The sequence below is a fragment of the Microcebus murinus genome, chromosome 19 (genome assembly GCF_040939455.1).
Source record: "Microcebus murinus isolate Inina chromosome 19, M.murinus_Inina_mat1.0, whole genome shotgun sequence".
Lineage (NCBI taxonomy): Eukaryota > Metazoa > Chordata > Mammalia > Primates > Cheirogaleidae > Microcebus > Microcebus murinus.
In genome coordinates this window covers 42,929,741-42,954,034 of record NC_134122.1, presented here as the reverse complement: position 1 = coordinate 42,954,034, position 24,294 = coordinate 42,929,741, and the positions used below count along the sequence as shown (strand labels likewise).

Sequence of the window (24,294 nt, the reverse complement as noted above, 5' to 3'; positions counted from 1 at the left end):
AGGACAATTGGTAAAGATTTTGACAAGACTCAACCTTGAATTCAGAATGGAGAGCTTCTAGCTTTCAAAAGGCTTTTGCCCTTTTATATGTTGAATTCCTGAGCTCAAGCAATCCTCTCGCCTTGGCCTCTCAGAGTGCTAGGATTACAGGCGTGAGCCACCACGCCCGGCTCTTATCTATCTATTTATTGATTTATTGATTGATTGATTGATTGATTTTGAGACAGAGTCTTGCTTTGTTGCCCAGGCTAGAGTGAGTGCCGTGGCGTCAGCCTAGCTCACAGCAACCTCAAACTCCTGTGCTCAAACAATCCTTCTGCCTCAGCCTCCCAAATAGCTGGGACTACAGGTATGCGCCACCATGCCCGGCTGATTTTTCTATATATATTAGTTGGTCAATTAATTTCTTTCTATTTATAGTAGAGATGGGGTCTTGCTCTTGCTCAGGCTGGTTTTGAACTCCTGACCTCGAGCAATCCACCCGCCTCGGCCTCCCAGAGTGCTAGGATTACAGGCATGAGCCACCGTGCCCGGCCCTATTCTTTAAAACCATTCAACCTAAAAGTCCTGCTAGACCACACTTAGTCCAGCTCCAAGAAGTGTGAGCACCAGAGCGTACAAACAAACAAATAAACAAAACCCCCAAATAAACAAAAGTCCAACTTTTCTTTGACCATCCCAGCTTTCTCCCAAATGTTGTTCAGAGCTCTTGGACTCAAGCAGCAGAAACAGCGTCTTGCGGTCTTAAACCAAAGAGAATTTATTGGAAGGCTTCTTGGGATTGTCTGAGTCTGAAGGATCTGTTTGGGCAACTGCAAGAACCATGGTCTGTTGTGACGGGCAGCACACGGCCACAGCAGGGACTTCAGGAATGAGCCAGTAAGTGCCACCTTCTTGGGCTGTTCTTTGGAGTCCAGTTCACCTTGTCCTGGTCTCTCCTGTGCCCTGGTGGATCCAAAGTGGAGATTCTGCCCCCTTTGGCTTCCACGACAACAGCAAGGTGCTATTTCAAACAGGGATCCGACGCTGGGTAGCCAAACACACACAACCCAGCAGATGCCTCTTTGCTTGTGAGATTTGGGTAAAGGAATTTTAACTCATTTTGTGGAGCCACCATTTATTTATTAAACTGCTTTATTGAGATATAATTCACATATCATAAAGCTCACTCATTTCAGGTATGTATGTTATTGAGTTCTGGGACATTCTCAGAACTGTGCAGCCACCACCACATTCTAATTTTAGGGCAAACCATTTGTTTTCAAGACCGAAGATAAAGAATTCCATGTTACGCAACCTTGGCTAGATTTAGAAACACATCTGCTCTCCAGGGTGGGATGTCTCGGACCATAATTTACTTTCGCCTAATGCTGTTAATCCTGGAAGGCCCCAGAAGGGCAGGAGCTCAGGCTCTGCCCAGCGAGGGTGGGTTCCTAGAGACAGCTCTGGCTTCTGTGTGGCAAGGTGGCTGCCTGGTCACTCCGCGTGCTATGGTCCCACGTGCTCACATTCTGAAAGAAAGGAGAGGGCTGGAGACTGCCTGGAGCTTTTTGCCTCCATCATCCGCAGACAGAAGTCCTGGTCTCTTCTTTGTACCCTCAGTCTTGGCTTTGCTTTTACTCTTTAAAAGCAACAAAACAGAAACATTTTTACTGCTACCCAGACTGGTCTGTAGAGCACAGACAACTCCCCAGGGGGGCCGGTGTGGCGCCTGCCTCCCAAAGCCACCGGAATGTTCCGTCAGCGGGAACTCCTTCCTTTCTAGGATTTTCTGTCTATGGGCCCCTTCCAGCTTTGCCACAGCACATCCCAGGGCTAAAAACCTTGGGAGGGGCGGCGGTTGTAGTCGTGGTTACATTTTTTTCTGGAAAGAAACCTCTCAACCCACTCCCACATCCACTGAGGTTTATGATGTCTTGAAAGGACCACAGAGAGTATTAACATTTTCATTTCCCTCACCCTTCATAGTCTGCTTTGTACTGTGGTAAAATATACCTAACATAAAATTTACTATTTTAACTTTTTTTTTTTTTCGAGACAGAGTCTCACTCTGTTGCCCTAGCTAGAGTGCCATAGTATCAGCCTAGCTCACAGTAACCTCAAACTCCTGGGCTCAAGTGATCCTCCTGCCTCAGCCTCCCGAGTTGCTGGGACTACAGGCATGCGCCACCATGCCCGGCTAATTTTTTCTATATATTTTTTAGTTGGCCAATTAATTTCTTTCTATTTATAGTAGAGACGGGGTCTCACTCTTGCTCAGGCTAGCTTCAAACTCTTGACCTCGAGCGATCTGCCTGCCTCAGCCTCCCAGAGTGCTAGGATTACAGGCGTGAGCCACCGCGCCCGGCCTATTTTAATTATTTTTGAACGTACAGTTCTGCAGCATTGAGTACATTCATATTGTTGTGCCACCATCACCACCATCCATCTCTAGAATTGTTTCATCTTCCCAAATCGAGACGCTGTACACATTAAACAATAACTCCCTATTTCCCTTTTCCCCAGCCCCTGGCAGCCACCATTCTACTTTCTGTTTCCATGAATGTGACTATTTTGGGGACCTCATTTAAGTGGAATCATACAGTATTTGTCCTTTTTGTGGCTGGCTTATTTCACTTGGCATAATGTCCTCAAGGTTCAACCATGTTGTAGCAGGTGTCAGGATTTCCTTCTTTTTGAAGCCTAATAATATTCCACTGGACAGCTATCCTACGTTTTCTTTATCCATCCATCTGTTGATGGGCACCTGGGTTGCCTCCTCCCTTGGCTAATGTGAGCACTGTCGTTATGAACATAGGTGTGCACATAGCACATCAAGCCCCTGCTTTCAGTTCTTTTGGTTCTTCGTGGTCTTTTATGCTCAATGGAAGAATAAAATGAATCTGCTCTAGAGTAGGGGTTTCTGACTTCTTCAAGTTATGGCTCTCCAAGGAAATGTTTGCTCGGCTCCCTGGGGCTTGGAGCTCAACAGGGTAGTGGAGGCGACTGGTCCAGGGTCCTGCTGCCCTGGCTGGCCCCTCCCCGCACACACCTGGACACACTGGGTAGGGCGCTGTCTGCTTGGGACAACTAGATCCGCCATGTTTAGGTGTTTAGGCCCCATGTAGCAAATGGTGCATGGAGTGTAAATGCTCTTGGTGTGGGTGATGGCATGAGGTGTACTAAAGAGGGGCTCATTTCCTCTCTGCTCACACCCCATCATACCGTTCCCAGCCCTCTGTGGCTCTGGAATGAGATCCACTGGATCGCATAGTGCCTGAAACAGCTACGTGAGTTCACCAAAGCGGGTATATCAAATTCTCCATAAAGCCAGAATTGGGTTAGGATGCCCAAGACAGGCAGGCGGTTGTGGGGGCTGAGCTGGAAGACCTTGTGGGTTAGAGACTGGGACTGCCACTTTGGGCAGCTCTAAGAGCCCAGTGTAAGCTGGGCCGAGGAACCCATCTGCAAAGGAAAGGGGGAAGGAAGCCGCCTGCAGGGCTGAGAAGAAGGCAGGTGCCTTGAGGGAGAAGCCAGAGGAACAAGGAGGAAGGAGAGAGGAGTGAAACAAGCTGCCTGGAGACATTATAATAAGAGTTTCCATCCCCTGGGGTAGTTGGGCTGGCTCACCTGCCTGGAATGTGCTGGGAGGCAAGTCTAGGTGAGCAAGAACAGAAACCACGAGGGCTGCATCAGGACCCGTACAGTGGGACAGTAACAAAGTGGCCACCAAGACAACACCGACACTTCTTTTTCAAATATTTTATTAATCTGTTTGGCCAAACAGGGAATGGAAACAGAATAATAATTTGCTAAAAAGTTCAGGTCATGATTGCCCCTTTCTCCCAAGAAACAAAAGACTCCATGGTTACAGAATGCACCATTGGGTTATGACAACATTTCAAAATAATGTTTCCATTTCATATGTAACAATGTAAACTTCAAAAATAGTAAACTCTAACCCCCGTCCCTCTTTACAGATCTATCACAGATAGAATTTTCTGGCAGACCTAAAGTGTGTAAGTAAACAGCCTGGTGCTTAAAAGTTTCATAAAAAGGTTTACAGATTCAGTAAATAATTGTTCAGTCTTGGTCGGGAAGTAAAAGCAACCAGCAGCCCTCTCCTGCACAATCTACCTTATATGCATATTGTACACTGCAGACCACGTTCCCCATACACTGGTCATTAGCTTTGCCATTTTTGTACACGCACACACACATATAGTTTTATTTGTTTCTAAAGATTTTTACATCTAAATGATAAGACGGCGCCAGTGACTGATCACGTCACCTCGCTTCACATAGGTAAAGACAAAAATTCTGTAGAAGGCACTGTAGCGTTTCTCTTGCATGATCTTACTCAGACACGTGAGAGCAGACCAGCCGGGGCTTGGACTTATCTGTCCCTTCCTGTTACCTGGCACAAGCCTGTCCTCTGATGGTTTTCAATGTCCATGATCCATTTCTGCCTCACCTCTTTGCATCCCAGCCATCCCTCCCTCCCTCCACCCAAACTAATCGACAGTTATCTTTTGGTTCATTGAAATTCCTTAAAATTAAGAGTACAGCTCTGGTATAAAACAGAATATGACCTACCATAGCTGAAAAAAATAATCACAGTGTACAATGTCATGTTCGGTTGCTAAGATTCAAAACATTTGCCCTGGCTTGTCAAGAACGTCAGTCTTCCAAAACAGTCTATGCAAGGACCATTCGAACCCACTCTACATTCATTGACGAAGCGCTGAGAGGTCCTTCTTTCGCCTTTCGTGTCAAATTGGTACCCTTACGTGGAAGGTCTGATGTGGAAAAGTGCAAGCAAATTGGACATGCCAATAAATACCATAGAACTTACCGCAGATGACCAAAACTGTACAGGTATGTACACCTTACCCAACCGAGGTTCCGCCCGGCAGGAATAGACCTCCCCATCACCACCACGAGGGCGTCACCACTGAGTTCCAGAGGAGTGGCGTTAGCGGGCGAAGGAAGGGCGGGCTCTTCTGTTCTTGCTCTGAGGTCCCGAGCCCAGGTCCGCACCGCCCTCCGCAGGCTCCTCCTTCTTCCTCACTTTGAGACGGGTGAGCAGCTTGATCAACCAGACATCCCACTCCTCCGGGAGGAGCAGGAGCAGAAAGCCCAGGCCGATGATGATGATGGCGATGACCCGGACCCCGTTGAAGACTATCTGACTGGTGTAGTGGTCAACCACTGCGGGAGACAGAGCACTGGGGTTACTCACCTGGCTGGCTGGGGCACAGGGCAGGATGCGTGTCCGTGGACAGTGGGCGGGGCCTGGGGCATCCTCCTGGCAGGGGTGGGTCCTCCCTGAACCACAGAATCCTCCTCAGTATGATTTTGTCCCAGGAGGGCTGTTGTTGTCAACTGTATTTTAATTTTTAATATTGGCAAAACATTTTGTTAATTCCACAGAGGGAGACAGTCAACCAGGCTGTCCCATGAACAGATGTCGGGGGGAGTCCTAGAAGCTGAGCAACGGCTCTGCTCTCACAAGTTAAACAAACAGCAGTTTCCTCTGCTCCACTCAGTAATGTGATTCCTTCTTTCGACACACCGTTAAACCTCTTATATTGCAGCAAGTAATAAGAAATGATTTTGATTCATCTCTGAAACACCTGTCTATATCCTAACCTCAGATAGGTTTCTACATAAGACTTACCTGGGACATGCCTTCTTGAGAGAGAAACACGGTGTGACTCTAGATTAAAGATGCAAAGAATGTAGGGGAGCATGTTTGCCAGTTATATTTCAGAAACCCGCAGTGTCTGGACCTCTCGTTACCAGCTATCCAGGAGCTTGGGTGCTTTCTGCATCTTAAAGTGCAGAAAGTCCCATAGATTATTTCATTTGGTTCTCGTATCAACCGAAGGAGCAAGGGCAGGCAGCCCTTCATTTGCAGGGGGGACAAGCCGGGCCCAGAGCTGATGAGTTGGCACTGCCGGCCTCCAGGTGGGCCGTGGTGGTGCTGGGCCTGAGCCTGCTCTCCTGGCGTCTGTCCCACCACTGCCAAGAGGCAGTCCTGCTGGAAGCACCGGGATGATGATGGGACAGACAGACAGCACATGTGGGATGGGAGCAGCCAGAAACCAACTCACAGGAAAAGGCTCGGGAAAGGAGATTTGCATGGCTTGTGCTTTCAGGTGTATTTAACGCCACACGGAACAGGAGAAAGGCAGCCACTCCCAGGGAGGGAGGCAGAGCCTGGTGGCCTGGGCATGGGAGGATGGGGGAGGTGGCTTTGGAGGAGGCTGCGCCAGGGGACAGTGGCGCCAGTGTTCTGGGGACGAGGCATTTGCAGCCCTCTTCCGACTGAGAGGAGCATGCACAGGGAGGTTGGGGTGAGGCTGGCGGGTTCTGCAAAGAAAACCCCAAATTCAAACCAGTGTGGGTAAGGAAAAGGAAGGTGGTGAGGGGCAGGAGAAGACAAGCTTTCACGAGAGCTGTCAACGGTGTGCAGTGGCAACGCGTCCCCGGGGAAAACGAAGTAAGGTCCTGAGCACCCTCTCTCTTGTTCTTTCCGCTTCTGCAGCTTGTCAGCGTGTGCCCACATCATGCCCTGACCACGTTTCCTCCCCCAACAAGGTACTTGCAGAAATTATTTTCTGCCATTTAATTTTTCTGCATTTATTAATAATACTAACGACATTCATCTCTGCTCCCCACACTAGTTAGAACTGGGATGGCTTTAGACATTCTGTATTTAGGTGTGGTACACAAAAATCAATCCATCATGGAAAAAATATTGCATACGTAACACATCAATATTTTACCTAAATGCTTTTTTTTTTTTGCAGAAGGTTTAACATGCATTCTATACCAGGCACAGCAAGAATATATGTGAATGTATATGTTAAGAGTATGTGTATACGAGTGTATGTGCATGTGTGTATGCATGTGTGAGTGCATGTGTGTGTGTACTTGTGTGGATGTGAGAGTGTGTGGATGTGTGTGGATGTGGATGTGTGTGAGTGTGTGTGTGCATACGTGAGAGTGTATGACAGCGTGTGTGTTTGTGAGTGTGCAAGTGTGTGTATGTGTGAGCGTGTGTGTTTACGAGCAGATAGAGAAAGCCATAGAGGTTTGTTTACCTGCGTTCACAGGTACACTGAGGACGATTCCAAGAGACATCAGAGTGGGATACGTAACAGCGATTCCAAAATTTAATACAATATTGAATGCTGAAATAGAGAACGTAAGAAATGGGTGTTACTCACGACTGCCTGGACTCTGCCTCCTTGCCAGTCTGCCTGACCCTGGTTTCTCTGATGCGGCTGGAGTCACAGGAATCACAGTGACCCTTTCCTCTGATTCAGTGAACCTGGGGTTCCTTTGGGGGCTCCAGGACTTGGGGTTAGGGACAGACACTCTGACTACTCAGGCCTTCTGCTCCCTGAGCTCTAAAGAAGGGAACAGAAATTTGGAAAAGGTAAGCAGTGAGAAGGTGCTAGAAAATGGGGCTGGGGCCAGCCTAGCAGCTTTGCTTTTCCCTGCTACCTCTGTGCTTCGGGAAAACCGTGAGCAAGGGCTTTGGGATGTGTGTTTTTAGACAGCAACTGCGTGAGGCACCTCCTCGGTTGCTTTTCTGCCTAACACTGGACTTGCATGGAGAAATGGAGACGATGATGATGTTAATAATAATGAAAGTGGATAGCATTCATTGAACACTGACACTTATCAGGTGACGTTCCGAGAGACCTGCATGCATGAATGTACCAACTCCCCGCCATGCTATTCCCAGGGGGTGACATGCAGAACACCTCAGTGGCCATTGCTGCCACCGCATTGACTCTGGTTCTGGAATTAGAAGCCAGTGTTGTCATTTCAAAGACTACTTATCGAAACACAAAGATCTTAAAAAACAACGGGAAGTTAAGAATAACAATAAACCCCATTTTTCTCCTTCAGGGCGCGGGTGTCCCCTGTCGGTCACTGGTTTCTGGCGGGGGGTGGGGAGGGCGATCGCCACTTACTCAATAAGAGAACTGAAAATCCACAAAGGTTTCCCCATGGAATGTCAGCGAAAGAGCTCCAGTATTCCACTTTGGTAAAGTAGAGGATGACAGGAATGCAGGTGATGAAGAGGATGTTAAACACACCCAAAATGGACAGAAATAAGGCGGCTTCTCCAAACTTAGCACTGCCCAGGAGGAGCTTGAACAAAACCTGCAGGAGAAAGCAGAGGAGGAGAGATGAAGGCTCATCCCAGCTCCCAACCTGACGCAAGGACAGAAGAATTCACTTGGTAAAGCGGGCGGTGCCCCACAGGAGAGATGGCCTGGTCCAGGCCAACTGGGCGGGTTTGGACTGCGCCCATCTGTACATGTTTTCAAATCTCAGTAACCAGGCGGTGGAGAGCTCCTCGGGCTACGCACAGAGCATCTTCAAGAGTCACAGGTTTTCGCTCTGGGTTGGATTTGTCTGTGCTGTGCTCATGACACCACAAATCATAGATATGTGCCATGATGACACATTCTCTTAGGGACCCCTACGATGGATCTATGACCCTGTACAACACAGTTTGAACACCATCGACCCCAAGAAAAGGGGCTTTGGCTGCAAAGACATTTTCTATAAATCAAAGGTGGAGAGATGTGCTTATCTCTGCTCCATCCCATCACCTCCATTCCAGGGATGGTGTGGGTTTTAGTGGAAGGCACCAAACATTTATTCTCTTGCACCTGTTCTTGTTTGTACCCCAGTGCAGGTGCTTGGCAGGCCAGGAGGAGGCCAGGAGGAGAGGGGCAGTGGACAGGAGCAGAGCTCAGGGATGCAGAAGGCCCCAGGGCACCTGAGTCCAGGGACCTGTGGTCTGGTTTGAGTCTCTGCATTGCTGTCCCTCCCACTTCTGCTTCCTCCTCGCTCAGCCATTGTGCAACATGTTCAGGTATTGCCTCGCATATGTGCAGGAAGCATGGGAAGGGAAAGAAATAGCTTTCAGCCTGCCACCTAGCCTTCCCTCTGGACTCATTGCAGGCAGTCAAGGGGACAGAGACAGAAACCTGCACGGAATACTGTGTGCATGGACTGCGTTTCTGCATGCTCTCTGCCCGTGATTAGCACACAGCTAGCCGAGTGCAGTGGAGTGTCGCTTCTTAATATCCTCTGCATTTGGACAGTGGCTTTGAAGTCTCAGAATGCTGCTAGATCATCACGTCCCCGCAGTGAGAGGCATTCCCGAGGGGAAAAAATGATGTGTGTGTCTTCCTCTGTGGGGGGCAAGGGCAGGGAACTGATGGCAGATAAGAAACTAGAGTTATTTCTCTCCAAAAACCACAATGCAAGGCACTCACGGAGCTTGGGAAAAGATGCTATTTCTTATGGCTTTCTACAGTACTTAATTCTCTCTGTCCTCCTGTCTGGATCCACCACAAAGGGTTGGTAAGTCTCAAAGCCAAAATCTCATTTCTCATTGAAACCTCCAGGTCAGTTGCCCAACTCGGAGACCTGAAAATATTTGCATCCTCTGCTAAGGATCTCAGGAGAAGGAGAGAGGAGGAGGAGGGAGGGGAGGGGAGGGCACAGCCAGAGGGCTTGATGGAGTAGGGGGTGAAGAGAGCAAGTGACGCTGGTGTGGAAATAAAAATCTGTTTCCTTTATACCTGCAGGTGGGAAGTGCCTTCCAATGGTTCCCAACATTTTGTCAAAAATATTTTATAATCTTCATAGTAGCAGTTGCATTTTTATTTATTTAGCCTACAAGGCAGTGCTTGAAATGTATACAGATTCCTACTGAGCCCTGGCGGCTGCAGAAAGCACGTGGGTGAAGCTTTGTAGGACAAAGCTGAGCCAGACACTCAAGTCTCAGGTCGCCCCAGGTCCCACAGGTGGGGATTCAGCTGAGCAAAACCCCAAGCCAGCCACGCAGGGCCCTGGTCCTCCCCCGGTTCCCGTCTACACAGTGAGGTCGGGAACCTGACTCAGCCAACCCAGCAGGTACCAGCTGTTTGTCCCAAGTGCTGCGCGTACCTGGCTGCGGGTGGAAAGGTCTGGAGAGCCAGAACCGAGAGCAGCCACACGCCTCCGCGCTGCCTCGTGGAAGGGTCATCTGCCCATGCACCGAGAGCAGCCGTTTGGCTTCAAGCACGGGCACCACCCGGGCCCCCCGGGGTAAGGCAGCAGCCACGAGGGGCCGCGCGCCCTGGGGGAGGAAAGCTCGGAGCCCCCGCGCCCGCGCGTACCTTGTAGAGGGCGGACATGGACGCGGAGCCCACCACCAGCGCGATGCCGATGACCGAGTGGCTGTGGAAGCCGTCGGCGTAGGTCATCATCACGATGCCAGCGATGGCTAGGATGGCGGCCACGATCTGGACAGACGGAAGAGAAAAGCGGTCAGGGCCGCGGCGGGGAGCCCGGTGGACCACCCACGTGCCAACAAGCTGGAAACACGCGTGGGGTTCAGCCGTGTGGGGGGAGGGTGGAGTCTCCTTTTCAGTCCTCCTTGGGAGAGAAACAGGCAAAGGCTGGCCCCCGTCTACATTTTGTGCTACTGTTCAAAGGGCACTAAGCAAAGCTGGGCGTGGACGAAGAAATGGGAACAGTTCCCCCGGCAAGGAGTGGCTTAGCGTCAGGCGGTGGCCAGTCCTGGGGTTCTTGGGAACTGGAGGAGAAGTGGTTACGAAAATTCTACCCGCAGGTTATTTGGTCATGACGAGGTCTGGTAGACAGTCCCTGAGCAGCACCTGGAAATGACCTGAGTTCTATCCCCACCTTCTGAAAGTAGCTCAAGTGACCTTGGCTTTATGTATTTCATATCTCAACAGGGAAAGCAGATCTTATCCCCATTTTCCATGCCAGCTGCAGGCCTGCCATAAGGCCACCTGCCAATCAGGGCTACCCACAATGTCCTAACCCTGGAGGTGCAGTTCCTGCCCTTAGCGGCCACAGGCCTCCTCCACCCCAGCCCTAGCAACCGCCCTCAATACTGTCGTCGTCCAGATACCGACTTCTCAGCTGGGATGGACAGCTTCATGGACAGCACACACTGCTGTTGTGCAAAGTGAAATTGCCAGAGTAAATAGGAGATAAACTTCCTGGGACACTATTTCCCAAAGGAGCAGAATGCACCAGCGCAGAGAACAAACACAAGGACCTATCCGAAATAGCCATGGAGCTGCATAAATGTCACTGGGTGGGAGGTGGGGAGGGGGTGTTGTCAGCAGAACAAATGTATGCAGCAGAAGTTTCGGCTGCTGGATTTATTAAGAGTTTATCCCTCTTACAGATCACTCAAAATTGGCTTCAGCAGTCTACAGCAATACCAGATAACTAAGATTTACTGAGTGGTTGTAGGATAAGTGTTTTCTGTATATTTCTCATTTTAGCCTCCAAATAGGTAGATATTGTCATTCTCCCTCATTTTATAGACCTGAAAACCTAGGGTCAGAGAGGTTACATAACTTGCTCAGTGTCACACAGCTGTTGTGTGAAAGAGCAGAGACACACATTCAGGTCTGTCTGATTTGCAAAGTCGGTACAGGAAAGTACATTTCACATAGTGAGCTGTTGCCAACCGTGTACTCTTAGGGTAGTCCAAATATAAAATTTTTGGAGTAGTAAAAAGTAATGTGGTTGAATCTCACACAGTATGTCTGAGTTAGATACTTCTAGTGTATGCCTCATGCACTATTTCTATATAATGCCCGTAACACAGAGGCCTCGAGAGGGCAGATGGTTATGATGTGCTAGAGCAGCGCCCAGCCCAATCTGTCTACTTGTTCTCTCTGGTTTAGCGACTTATTTCTAATGCACTGTTCTGCGTCATGCATATGCAAATATGCATATATTTCATATGCAAATGCCACATGTACTGCGTACAACTGTTCATTAAGAGAAAGAAACAGAGAGAGCAAGACAGTAAGTGAATTTCACCTGCCCCCCACCCCGACCCAGCAAGAGAATAAGAAAAAGAAAAGTAAAAAAGCTGGCGTTTTCTGCTCCGGAGCATACAGAGCACAAGGGTGCTGCAGGGACGGCTCGGCCTGGCTAGGCATCGGAGGGACCAGCGAGAGAAAGAAAGAGAAACAGAGGAAAGAAGAGAGGGAAGAAGATAGCAAAATCTCAGATGATTTGGTGCATCTCCAAAGGTACTTGTGTCTTTCCAAACTTATGGCTGGGCTGAAGTTTGAGGAAATGAAGGAGGACAAGGGGTTATTTTTCTGAAGACTTGATGGGCAGATTTCCAGCCTCTTCCTCTCTCTTCTCTATTGATTAAATAATAAACGGCTAAAAGCTTCTGCCCCAGCTGTGCAGAAGAGCAGGGGGAGGAGGCGGGGGTAGGAAACGAGACTGTGGCTGGCCAACGACCTTTCGGTCAGCCGAGGAGACAAATATCAGAGCAGCCCATGCCGCCCCTTCGGTTTATTGGGCAGGCAGAGCTGGGGCGGTGATTGCCCACCACACCTCCTGGTCTACTCCTGGGGGTCCCAGGCCACAGGTGACAGGGTTGACACACCTGGCTGTGGGTTCTCTACTCTCTGGGCAGCAGCAGCCCTGCTGGGACCTGACCTGAGTGGTGAGACGTAAGCTGGTGGCTGCTCCAAATTCTCAGAGCACAGCAGATTCAAGACGTGCCCTGCAGCTTTGGGGGACAGAGCCCAAGAGTCCTTCTTCCCCACCCCATAATTCCTTTGAAGATTCCAGTTTTATCTTTTAAAAGTGCATATTTCACATTTTACGTCCGAACATATCTAAGTGTCCTGGTTTTCACATGAAAGCATTTCCTTGCTTAGTCCTGTGCTAAAATGAGCTTTCTAGGAAGGCCGGTCAAGTTTGTCCACAAGTTCCACACACACCTCCTCCCTCTGGGCGCCCCTGGGCAAGGCCCTGCGTCTGAGCATGCAACAAGGATAGGGACTTACCCTCACTTCCCCAGGCCTCTCTTTTCCCCCACCTTCCTGTCCCCCTACCCCAAAACTCCCCACTGAACTATCCTAAAACAAGGACCCAGACCGGTGACAGCCACCATCTCTATTTGGTCTTGGGAACAACTAGCTAGAGACAAGGAAGAAACACAGGCCTGGATGTTGCTGTGTGGCATCTGCTTGTCCTCACCTGGTGTGGTGAGGTCCACTGTCATCCCCACTGGCCTCCCAGGGCTCTGGAGGCAGAGTCCCAGTCACCCAGCCATTAGTCACTGACACGCCACTCACCCCCGAGGCAGCACTGCTTCTACCCCATGGTGAGGCAGAAAGGGAAGGCGAAGGAGCCCTTGAGCCTTGCAGAGCAGACAAGGAGGTTAACGAAGTCTAATCGCCTTTCGGACTAGGGTTCCTTGTTCCTTTCTAGTCTTGCAAAAATTGTGGTGCGATGCACATTCTCCGCCAAACAGAACCCCGTTTGGATGCTTTTTAGGTTTGCACGGTTTGGGGCAGTTTTACAGAAGGAAAAAAAAAGGACTGATTATTTATTTATTTTTGTGTGTGTGGAGATGGAACCTTGCTATTGCCCAGGCTGGTCTCCAACTCCTAGCTTCAAGTGGATCCTCTTGTCTGGGCTTCCCAAGTGCTGGGATTATAGGTGTGGGCCACCGTGCCCGGCCTGAGCGGACTCTTTCCCTCCCAGCTTCTGGACTGCTCTCCTCAACTCGAGGAATATGAGAGTGTGGAGAGAACCGAGTGATCCTCTTGTGCACCCTCGTGTTTCCGAGAGTGGAGAGGGGCCTGGGCTGGGAGCACCACCGGCTCCCTGTGCTCTGCGTCCTGCCCAGTGCTGGGCTCAGGCTGCAGGGGACAGCCCCCCCTCCCCGCACAGAAGGGAGTCAGGTCCCCACACTGGGGTGACCCTTCAGGGATGGCCTCTTTTGAAACACTGAAAACATTCCAATTGTTGGAAACATCAGCTAGAATCTGAGACGGGAAACAGGTCTTGGAAAAAACTCACAGTCCCCGGGAATGTGCTGCCAGGGTTTGAGGACCCATGTGGGTGACCTCCTAGCTCACCTTCTTCTCTTTCCTCCTGGCATGGAAGCCCTCACTGTGGGGATGGGGGGGTTATGAGCAATCAGAGAATCCCACCATCTATGTCCCCTGACATGGAGGCTGGGGGTGGTTCATGTCCTGCACACGTGGCTCTGCTCACTCTCATCCTACTGCTGTTTTTGCCACACGAAACTGCCTCCCTAAGTGTCCATCTGCTTCTGACACTGCCAACAGAAGAACTGGGTTGATCCACCAACCCCTTCCAAATGAGAAGGAATAGTAAGAATCGCAGCATTGAGGAAAGATGACATTTATTGAGGTTTGTGTGCCAGGCATGCATCTTCTTACTTTATTCTCACAACTATTCGATAAGATGAGTAGTAATATTCTGTCCATTTTAAAGATGAGGTAACCAAGGCTCAGAGACATTTAGTAATTTGTTCAAGGTCCAACAGCTTATAAGAGTAGAGCCAAGATCTAGAAGCCAAGATCTAGAGCCAAGATCTGGCCGCTGCACTGGAACTCCTGACCTGGAGAGCCCGGACGCATATAAAAAGCACGCCCAAGAGTGTCACACGGTGACACAAGGCCAGCTTGGGCTCCTTTCAAGCAGACACCCCTACAGCTTCTCACCCTCTGACGTCGCAAGTGGCCGGGATCTCCCCAGCATCGTAAGACACATTCGCTTCTATCTGAATCTGTCGGTGTGACCTGAATCTGTTGATCAGGAACAGGTTGATCCTGTCTCCCAGGAGCCGCAGCCCTTGTGGCTTGAGTAATTGCCTTAATAGCACAAATCTCCCATGCAATCTGTTCCACAAGCATTAGGCTGAGCCTTCCTCATGGTTTTTACGTCTGCATGACTCTTAAGCTCATATGCTCAGTCCTCCACAACTTTTGGAAATTAGCCAGTGGAAGGTGCTAGCTAACCCAGCATTGTGGTTGAAGTCTGGAGAGATCCCATGCACCCATTAGACGTTAACTTGGACTTAAATCTCCATCTGTTTATCAAGGGGAAACCTTAAGTCATTCTGGCAAGCTGCTGGTGTCTCCTGGATTTTGCTAGCTCTCCGAACTCTGGATGAAAAGAAGAAGGAAATCCACCACAACTTGCAGTGGGAAGCCCTTAGATGATCTGCCACATATGTCTAAGAGGAGGAATGATTATTAGAGAGACCTGCACCTACACAGTGCTTTGCTAGTTACACAATTCCATCACCAACACTGGCTTCATTTCAGGGCCAGCCTAGCGCCAACACAAACTTTGCTCAGTACACAGTGGGCAGCACAGACCTGACCAATCAAGTGGCCAGCATGGCCAGACTACATCATAGCCCAGGGATGTTGTGCTGGAGGGACCCTTTTATCCATGTATGGTGACGAAGAGATCTAGAAGCACCATATTGCTCTCTATGAGTCTAAGAGTATTTCAAGTTTTTCCCCCAACACTTTCTTCTCTTAACCTCAAAAAAATTGTTTTTTTTTTTCTGCTAGAAGCAGAGTTAACCTTGACACTTCTCTTTCCAGTAACAGGGTCTCACTTGGAATTTGCTTAGGACATCAGAATCATGCCAACATGTTCCATGAATTCTCTTGGCTCTTTGCACCAAAATAAAGTCAGGAAGGGCACGAGTCAGGGGCAGCGGGGCCCAGGACATTCAGCGTCGGGTCAGGCAGGCTGTCGGGCAGACTGCTGCTGGAAGTACCTGCATTTCTTGCAGATATGTATTAGACCATTTATTTGCTGGAAGTTTCCCTGGGTGGTAGCACAGGGAGTGAGTTTTTATTCCAAAATTAACACTAAATCTCAAAACAAACTTTCCCCCTACTGCAAGCTAAAAATACAACTCAGCAGTTGACTCATGTCCCCACCGCTGTTTGGGTAACTTAGGTGGGCGTGAAGCTACCATTAAGGGTGATGTCATTGTTCTCTGGACAAGCAGAGAAGGACAGAGGTAAAGGGCCAGGAGTCTGCGGGGTGGTTCGCTTTAATGGGACTGCCCATACACAGGCTCTTAGCTTTGTAAGAGAAGGAGTAAGCCAGGCACTCTAACTACAAAAGCACTAGCTGCCTGGCGGAATGCTCTTTTTGTACTGGTTTGTGACAAGGTGAGGATGGGGCAGTAGCAGCTCATGGCCACCAGAGGGAGCCAGGCAGAAGTCACCAAGATTCTGTCCATGCTATATAATAAATGCCACCTGTTCCTTTCATTCAGGGCGGGACCCTTCCGTATGTCAGCTGATATTTAATAGTGCACTTATCCTATTTCATACAACTGTTATGAAATGTGACTAGCTAAATTCGACTGTCTTATAATGCGATTGACTAAGTCTCATTTGTAAATGAGAGGTAATACAAGGGATATAATTTCACTCCCCCTTTGGCCGTGGCAGGAAGGAAGTGAAACTGGCCCTCCACAGCTCGTGCTTTTCATGAGTGGATCTGGCTCACTTTGGCCGCGCACACACGGTCCGGGCAAAGGTCCAAGACCGCACGCATGCGTGGATGCTGAGGATCCTTTGAGTTTCACGCACCCCCTAATCAGAGAGGGACAGTGTCAGCAGAAAGCTCCAGGCTGCAGGGCACAGTCCTGCCACACACTGCAGCCTGGAAAGCCCCCCGAGAGAGGCATGAGCACACAGAGAGCGGAGCACGTCGCCATTGCCGGGCTGGGTCCCCGGCTGGCACACACTTTAGGGAATGCTTGTTGAAATGCTTGAAATGAAAGGTGCTTTAATGAATGCTTGTCTGGTATGGTTTGCAAGCAAGAAGGTTTGAAAGGCACACCCAGAAGCGGGCCTCTGCTGGGCTCCTTTTCTGCTGCGAATCGGAAGGCAAGTGGTCAGCAGCTTATGCTCATGGTCTAGCACACGGAGCTAAGCAAGCCAATGGGCAGGTTTTGGTTGACATGACTGAGTGAGGGAGGAAGACAGATAATAAGGAACTTACCCTCACTCCCATGAACCTGTCCCTGAGAACGATCCATGAGAGCAAGAACACAAAAGCTTTGTTGCAGCAGAACAACACGGAGACATCCGTAGTGTTTATTTTCTTTATTGCATGTAAGTACAGGTAGTTTGTGAGTGTCCAAAGAACACCAAAGGGTGCTGCCTTGGTAAAAAACACCTTCAAAGTCAAGCCATTGTCTCCAAAAAATCGACAGCATTCCCTAAAACAAGGAAAGAGAGGCAGTGTTATTATATTCTTGGGTTTAGACAGACCATTTTTTTTTCCTATACCCAGTTTTTTTTTTTAAGCAAACATAGGAAGGGGCAGGGTCTTTTTATGTATTATTTTTAATAAATATCTTTCTATTAAAGCTCTTCAACCTATTGCTTTAGTCCATTGAAGAAAATGTTGTACAGTGATCTGACATCATGGATTATTCCTTCTGTCCATGTTAAGTTTGGAATTGACGGTTCTACACTGAAGGTAATATTGGGGTCACCTGACCTGAAGGCCCAATTCTAGGGTGACTGCCTGAGGCATTCTGTCACTCACTGAGTAAGAGAAGGAAGTCACTACTGACGCCTTTTTGTAGGGGGAAGAAAGTGGTGATGGAGAAGGATGGATACTTGAAGAAACACTTACTTTTTTTTTTTAATTTTGACCCAAATTGGAATTGTCTTTGTGATCAGGCAGGGGGAGTCCCTTCTTGGGCATATCTAGCACATTTTGGCTATGATATGAACAGTGCTAACTCTCTACGTATTTTCTCCGTGAGGCCATTTTTAGAGCACATCATTCCACCACGTGGAAGTTCATGTTTCCACTTCTCTAACAGCCTACCTAGCACAGGAGGAGTAAGGAGATGCAGGAGTTCAGAGTCTTAAGAGGGGGTGAGATGAGGAAGCACCGGTAGAAGAATGTCTTTCAATGCCATTGTTGATTCTAAGGGGAAAGATGGATCTTCCACACGCAGAAGGAAGCAGAGCAGGCCGTGGGGGTCACAGGCCTGGAGAAGGTGGGCGGTGAGGGGCTGGGTCTACAGAGGGCTGCCGGTGTCCTTGACTGTCAGGGAATGAAGATCATTGTTGGGCTTGGTGAGCCGGGCAAGGAGATGGATGGGTGCGGACACACTGCTCCTAGAGGGGTCCCTGCCCAGGCTCGTGGCCACCATGGGTGACGCAAGGCAGCCAGGATGGCACTCAGCATGTCAGCGACTCAGAGGCAGACTCAGCTCAGGACTGACTGAACCACCATGAGAGCAAAAGGAAAGACATCACTAGAATAAACCCAACACACTGAGGGGGTGGGAATAGCTCCAGCCTGTGCCACTTTATATTAAAACGCAGAGATAAAGGAGGAAAATTAAAAACAAGAGTCAAAGGGGACTGGGTAAGATTTTTTAATTTGACTTTATTATCTGTTCTTACTATCAATCTAAAATGGAATTTGCCCCTGTTCATTACTCAACCATGGGAGATCCGTAGAAGGAAGAGAAAACTCATTAGAGAAAGGCATGAGAGCCTGGGAGATTGGCAGAGGAGAAACACACTTACCGTTTGGTAGACCATAGGGACAGTTTTGCCACCTTTCACTGTGCTTAGTGTCCTATGTGACTTCTACACAAACCAGCACCAGGTAAAACATTCAAATAGCTAAATTTGCCATGAAACCAATTCAGCTGAATCAATCCCATTTTGGTTTCATACAGATGCAATTCTAACAGTTGATATTTCTGTTTGCCTTGTCATTTTCATGCAGTATTTCAGCTGCATGTCCTTCGGGGTTTTCTCAAGCCCCTGTGTGCAAAACAGTGTACAGTCTTTGTTCTCCCAGGGACAGTGATCGTGAAGCATGGCTTCCTTCGTGTTTGTGATTATGGTGGCTATAAAGTGATGCTGGTCCCTTGAGTATGACCAAAAGGGTAAAAAAATAATTCATGCTGTGAAAGGGGCCGTCCAAAGCTAACTGGACAGTTTACTTTGTCTCTGACAATCTGCATTTGACTCCTTCAAAGCCTGATGGCTGTAGTAGGGGCAGGGCATGGACAGTATCAGCTTGATACTGATGCCCAGGTTGCTAGAAATGGGGAGGGAGGTGGGAATCCCATCCTGGAGATGGAAAAGGGTGGACCTCAGGGCCTGGAGGAGCTCAGCTGGCCATTTGAGGACTCATGGCCAGGAGATCACAGCTGAGGTTGGTGGACCTTGGTTCTAATGAGACCAAGATGACTGGCTCCCTGGGCCAGCGAGCCTTGTGCTGTTTTATGACCACAGGCTGTGCACTAAGCTCTGTCAGCTGGCTAGCCTAGGTATGCCCTTGATTGCAAGTGAACCCAAGAGAGATGATGAACACAAATCCACTTCTGCCAGAGACCTCTTCTTGGCATACAAATGGAATGGAGTGGATGCTCTCTTCACTGACTTCCACATAACTGATTGGACAGTCTAATGTCCTTCATTCCTCATGCCCACTGATGCCCTTGGCAGGCTGAAGGCCCAAGGCTGGCAGTTACTGTCTGGCACACCCTAGCCCTTTGGTTCCTACCAGTTGAGGCATATGCTAGCCAAGATTTAGAGGTGTTTGTTTCCAATCCTGCTTGTGCCAATTGTTCTTGGTAATGTCAATTAAATATTTCATAAACCAATGAAATATGAACGAGAAAAGAAGGTATGTTTTTTTTTTCTAAGAAATCTAAGTTGTGAGCTTCAAGGAAGACTCAATAAAAACAAGCACTGAATTACCGCTATTCAATTATGCATGTAAAGAAACATGCAATAGATAGGAAAATTATAAAAATTTGTAAGTTCTGTATTTACGTGATGTGACAAATACTTGTGTTCTTGGTACTCTTTAAAGAATCCTGGCCGGGCGTGGTGGCTCACGCCTGTAATCCTAGCTCTCTGGGAGGCTGAGGTGGGCGGATCGTTTGAGCTCAGGAGTTCGAAACCAACCTGAGCAAGAGCGAGACCCTGTCTCTACTATAAATAGAAAGAAATTAATTGGCCAACTAATATATATAGAAAAAATTAGCTGGGCATGGTGGCACATGCCTGTAGTCCCAGCTACTCGGGAGGCTGAGGCAGAAGGATTGCTTGAGCCCAGGAGTTTGAGGTTGCTGTGAGCTATGCTGATGCCACGGCACTCACTCTAGCCTGGGCAACAAAGTGAGACTCTGTCTCAAAAAAAAAAAAAAAAAAAAAAAAAAAAAGAATCCTAACTGGGAGAGTCTGTCTTGGTGGGATTAGGATGTCTTTCCCTTTAATTCAAATCAACAAACACTTGTTATACCACAATTCTAGACAAGGAATTATGGCTGACACAGAAAAAATAGTTTCTAAACTAAGTAAGCTTTTTTAAAACTAGAAAACCACTTTGAGTTATTGCTTTTGTAATTTTCTCCACTTCATTTTCCTCTGCTTTCTCTTTCTGGAGCTTCTTTTAGTTCAATATTGGACCTTATGATTTGATCTTCTAGTTTTATCTTTTCTTTTTTCCTTCCCTCTCTTTTTCTCTTTTATTTTATTGGAGATTATCTGGACTTTATACCCCAATTCTCCTATTAAATTTTAAAAATTAATAGCTTACATTTAATTTCCAAGATTAGTCCCTGCTTTTAAGAAGATTATGATACAATGGGAGAGATAAGACTTATCCCTCAATAGGAATCAGTACAAGCCTAAACAGAATCACATATTAGATGGCATGGAATATAATAATGCTAGGGCATTACTGTCTAGTGGAGAGAGTTGGGCTGACTGCATAGGCCTTATAAAATATGTAGGTTTTGAGCAGAACCTTGAAGGATAGGTAGGATTTATACAGGTGTGTGTATGGGCAGGGGAAGATAATATCCTCGTAGAGACAAGAAATAGTATCTATGAAACAAAAACTAATGACTAGAAAAATGGAAATAACTTTAGAAATTAAATACGGGGTATAACCAAATTTTAAAAAATAATAGAAGAGCTAGAATATAAAGTCAAAATAATCTCCCATAAAAGAGAGAGAAGATAAAATCAGAAGATCAAACCAGAAAGTCCAACATTGAATTAAAAGGTCCACCAGAAAGAGGAAAGAGAAATAAATGAAGTGGAGAAAATGACAAAATAAATAATTCAAGAAAATTTCTTAGACCTGAAAGACGTGAGTCTTCACAATGCAAGAGCCCACCAAGTACCGAGGAAAATGACTGAAGAAAGAACCACAACAAGGCACGTCCTTGGGAAACAAAGGGACACAGATGAGATCTAGAAGTGCCCAACAGAAATAAAACAAAACAGGTCAAGGCATAGATAGGAAATCATACTCTCACTGGATGACTCAACAACAAAAATAGAAGCTAGACAATCATGGCACAATGCCTTAACATTTTTGAGAGATTTTTTTTTTCCCCAGCCAGAATTCTATCACCAGCCAACTGTCAATCAAAGGTGAGGGTGGAATAAGACATTTCAGTTAGGCAGGACTCAATGACATTGGCTCTCAAGCCATGGGAGGAGAGGTTGTCCCCAAACCAGAGAATACACCAAGGGGAAAGGAGGCCTAGCAGTGGGAGGCAGGCAGGCTCCAACCCAGGCAAGAGAGAAAGCCAGTTCCAGCACCAGAAGACCAGGGACCGCAGAAGGCTCTGAGAGGGGAGTCTTCAGGGAAGTCTTGTGATTAAGCAAGAACAGGGGAAATATTGATAGGTTTTTGAGATGGTGGAATGTTTAGAAAATAATCATTACACGAGAATCAAGGTGAATGAAGCAAATATTGCCAGCAGGAGGAATGACAGGTTGTTCACAAAAGGAGGCAGAGTTGGTGAACAACATATGTGTGCTTATAATACTGTGAACGCTATTAACCAAAAATTGGGATGTCCTTACGTTGGAAGGAACGAAATCAGGGGAAGAAAGGTGGGGTAAGACAGAAATCAGAGGTTGTCTATTTAAGAAACACTGAGATAAAAATTTAATTTGGCTAATTTGGCATACATACCAGGGGAAAGTATCTAAAAGAGTTGAGGGTGGCTGAGAGTAGGCAGGTGTGGAGCAAGAGGGAGTTCCTGCTTTTTACCATGATTCTATTACTACTATTTAATTTTTCCAAAGTACGTACGTGCATTCAATTTCTAAAAATGAAAGTTAATTAAAAACACAGAAGAAAGAGGTCAAGTCGCTGTGGTTGAAGCTGAAATTTGGGAGCTCTGAGGAAGCTTTGAGAAATGCAATTTGAAAACCATATATAGAGAGAAGCCCTACAATTCATAGTGCAGGACGTTGCAGCCCAGTTAGATTAAAAGGCTTGTGCAAGTTCAAAAATATATCAGCAGTACATCCAGACCTGCAACTTGGGTTCATTCCTCAATAAATACTCCCATGATACACCCTCTTTCTTCTGAATCCTTCGCACCACCATTTAAATATGTCTAAGCCTCTCCAGTCTTAACATACTCCCCAAGAAAAGCCAGCCTTCCAACCTGCCCCGTTTCCTCTCTTCTGCTTTCTTGTAGCCAAACTTTTCAGAATAGGAACCTGGACTCAGGTTCTCCATGACCTTGACTCTCTCACTCTCCAGCTACATAGTCCAGTGTCTGCTCCCTACACTCACCCAAACCCCAGACCAATTGCTAAGGACCTTCTGGTCACTGATTCCAATAGGCACCTTTTGGTGTTCGTTTTTCTCCTAGAAGGTTCTGGCATTGTCGACTCTTCCCCCCGGAAACACTCTCTTGGCTTCCGACTCACCACACTGCCCTGGGTTTCCTCTGACCTCTCCACCCCCTTCTGTGCTTTCTCCATTAAGACTACTTTAGTATTTTCTTAAGGCTCTCTTCTTGTTCCTCTACTTTTCACCCTATAAACAGTGACCGGGCCATGTCATCTACTGTCACGGTTTCAAAGCCCAGCTGAGGACCCTTCAGTCAGGACACTTCTTTCATCTGATACTATCCTCGCCTTAGACAGCCCCAGACACCTCAAATTCAGTCTTCCCCAATAAACTCAATGTCTTCCACGTCAATCCCTATATGATACCATGATTCATGTTTCTATCCATGCCAGATACATGGGAATTATTCTTAACTTCTTCTTTTTCTTCTTCACATCCAATTCATCACCAAGGCCTATAGATTATTTCTCCTAAATATTTTATTCTCTGGCCCATGCCTTTATCCTCTCTTACTTGGACTACTGCCCCTGGGGTCTAATCAAGCTTCTCTCTTCACCGTTGTCCCTTCTCCAATCCAGTCCATTCCATTCTCCATGCTACACTCAGAGAGGTGGTCCTTTCCTCTCGCTTTCCCTTTGGAAAATGGCCAAGCTCTTTGGTTGAGTATCAGCTCATATATCCCCTGCAGTGAAGCGCCCCTGATGTGTTCCCATAATTCCCTGATGTGTTCCCATAATTCCCTGCTCTCCTTGTCACAGCATTACAGGACCCTTGTTGTAATTGCACTTTATTGTATAATAGTTGCACCTTATTTAATTGTCTGACTTCTTCACTAGAACATAAGCTCTGTGTGGTTGTCATACTTTTGCATTATCTTATGTCCTCAGAGCCTAGCACATAACATGTGTTCATAAATAATCTTTTACAGAATACATACACTTATTCCTTTATGGAGGAACAGTGGTTTTCAAGCAATGATGCATAGACCATCAGTCTTAAAAATCCCAGGGAGCTTTTAAAAATATGATTGCTTGGATTCAACCCTAGACATCTTCAATCATACTGTCCAATGAAGGGCCTGGGATTTTGTAGAGAATGGTGTAGTTTACATGAGGGATACATCCTTGACAACTTGCCATACTTCAAAATTTACAAATCTTGACTAGTTTTCACACAGTAGCACTGGTTTCTGTTTGCCAGCTAACGTTAACACTGCCACCTGGCATTTATAGTACACTTGGCCTCCCAGGATTAATATTGTGATTCTTGTTTAGCTTTTAAAATCTTGGAGGCGTCACATTATTTGGAATTTTATACATAAATGAAACATTAGTCATGCTTATTTTGTTACTGTAAATTTGCATTAAAATGTGACTGTGCTGTCTTTAAAAAAATTCCAGATAATTCTCATGTGCAGCCAAGTTTGAATCTAAAGTCTTATGCTTCTATTTTTCTCTTTCTCTCTGCTTTCCTTCTTTCTTTTAAAAAAATTCTTGTAAATTTTTAATTGTGATACAATACACATATCATAAAATTTATCATCTTAACCACTTCTAGTGTATAGTTCAGTAGTGTTAGATATATTCACATTGTTGTGCAACCAATCTCTAGAACTTTTCATTTTGCAAAACTAAAACTCCTTAAACAACTTCCCATTCGATTCTCCCCCCAACCCCTGGCAACCACCATTCCACTTTCTGTCTCTCTGAATTTGACTACTCTAGTTATCTCATATAAGGAAAATTATACAGTATTCATCCTTTTATGGCTGGCTTA

The 24,294-nt window shown here is 47.1% G+C and overlaps 1 protein-coding gene across 2 annotated transcripts in view; it reads right to left on the bottom strand.

Annotated features, from left to right (window-relative positions):
• Positions 1 to 492: 492 nt before the first annotated feature.
• The window catches only part of SLC35F3 (solute carrier family 35 member F3), a 355,820-nt gene continuing 332,018 nt past the window's right edge, over positions 493 to 24,294 (bottom strand). Inside the window, exons 4-8 of one of the 2 annotated variants that reach the window (XM_012738244.2) lie at positions 16,867 to 17,086; positions 10,179 to 10,304; positions 7,971 to 8,163; positions 7,089 to 7,178; positions 493 to 5,190 (exon numbers count right to left, since the gene is read on the bottom strand). In XM_012738244.2, coding sequence (XP_012593698.1) covers positions 4,955 to 5,190; positions 7,089 to 7,178; positions 7,971 to 8,163; positions 10,179 to 10,304; positions 16,867 to 17,086 — 865 coding nt within the window. In that variant the 3' untranslated portion in view covers positions 493 to 4,954. The remainder of the gene's footprint in view (positions 5,191 to 7,088; positions 7,179 to 7,970; positions 8,164 to 10,178; positions 10,305 to 16,866; positions 17,087 to 24,294) is intronic. The other variant, XM_012738245.3, reaches the window with a different exon arrangement.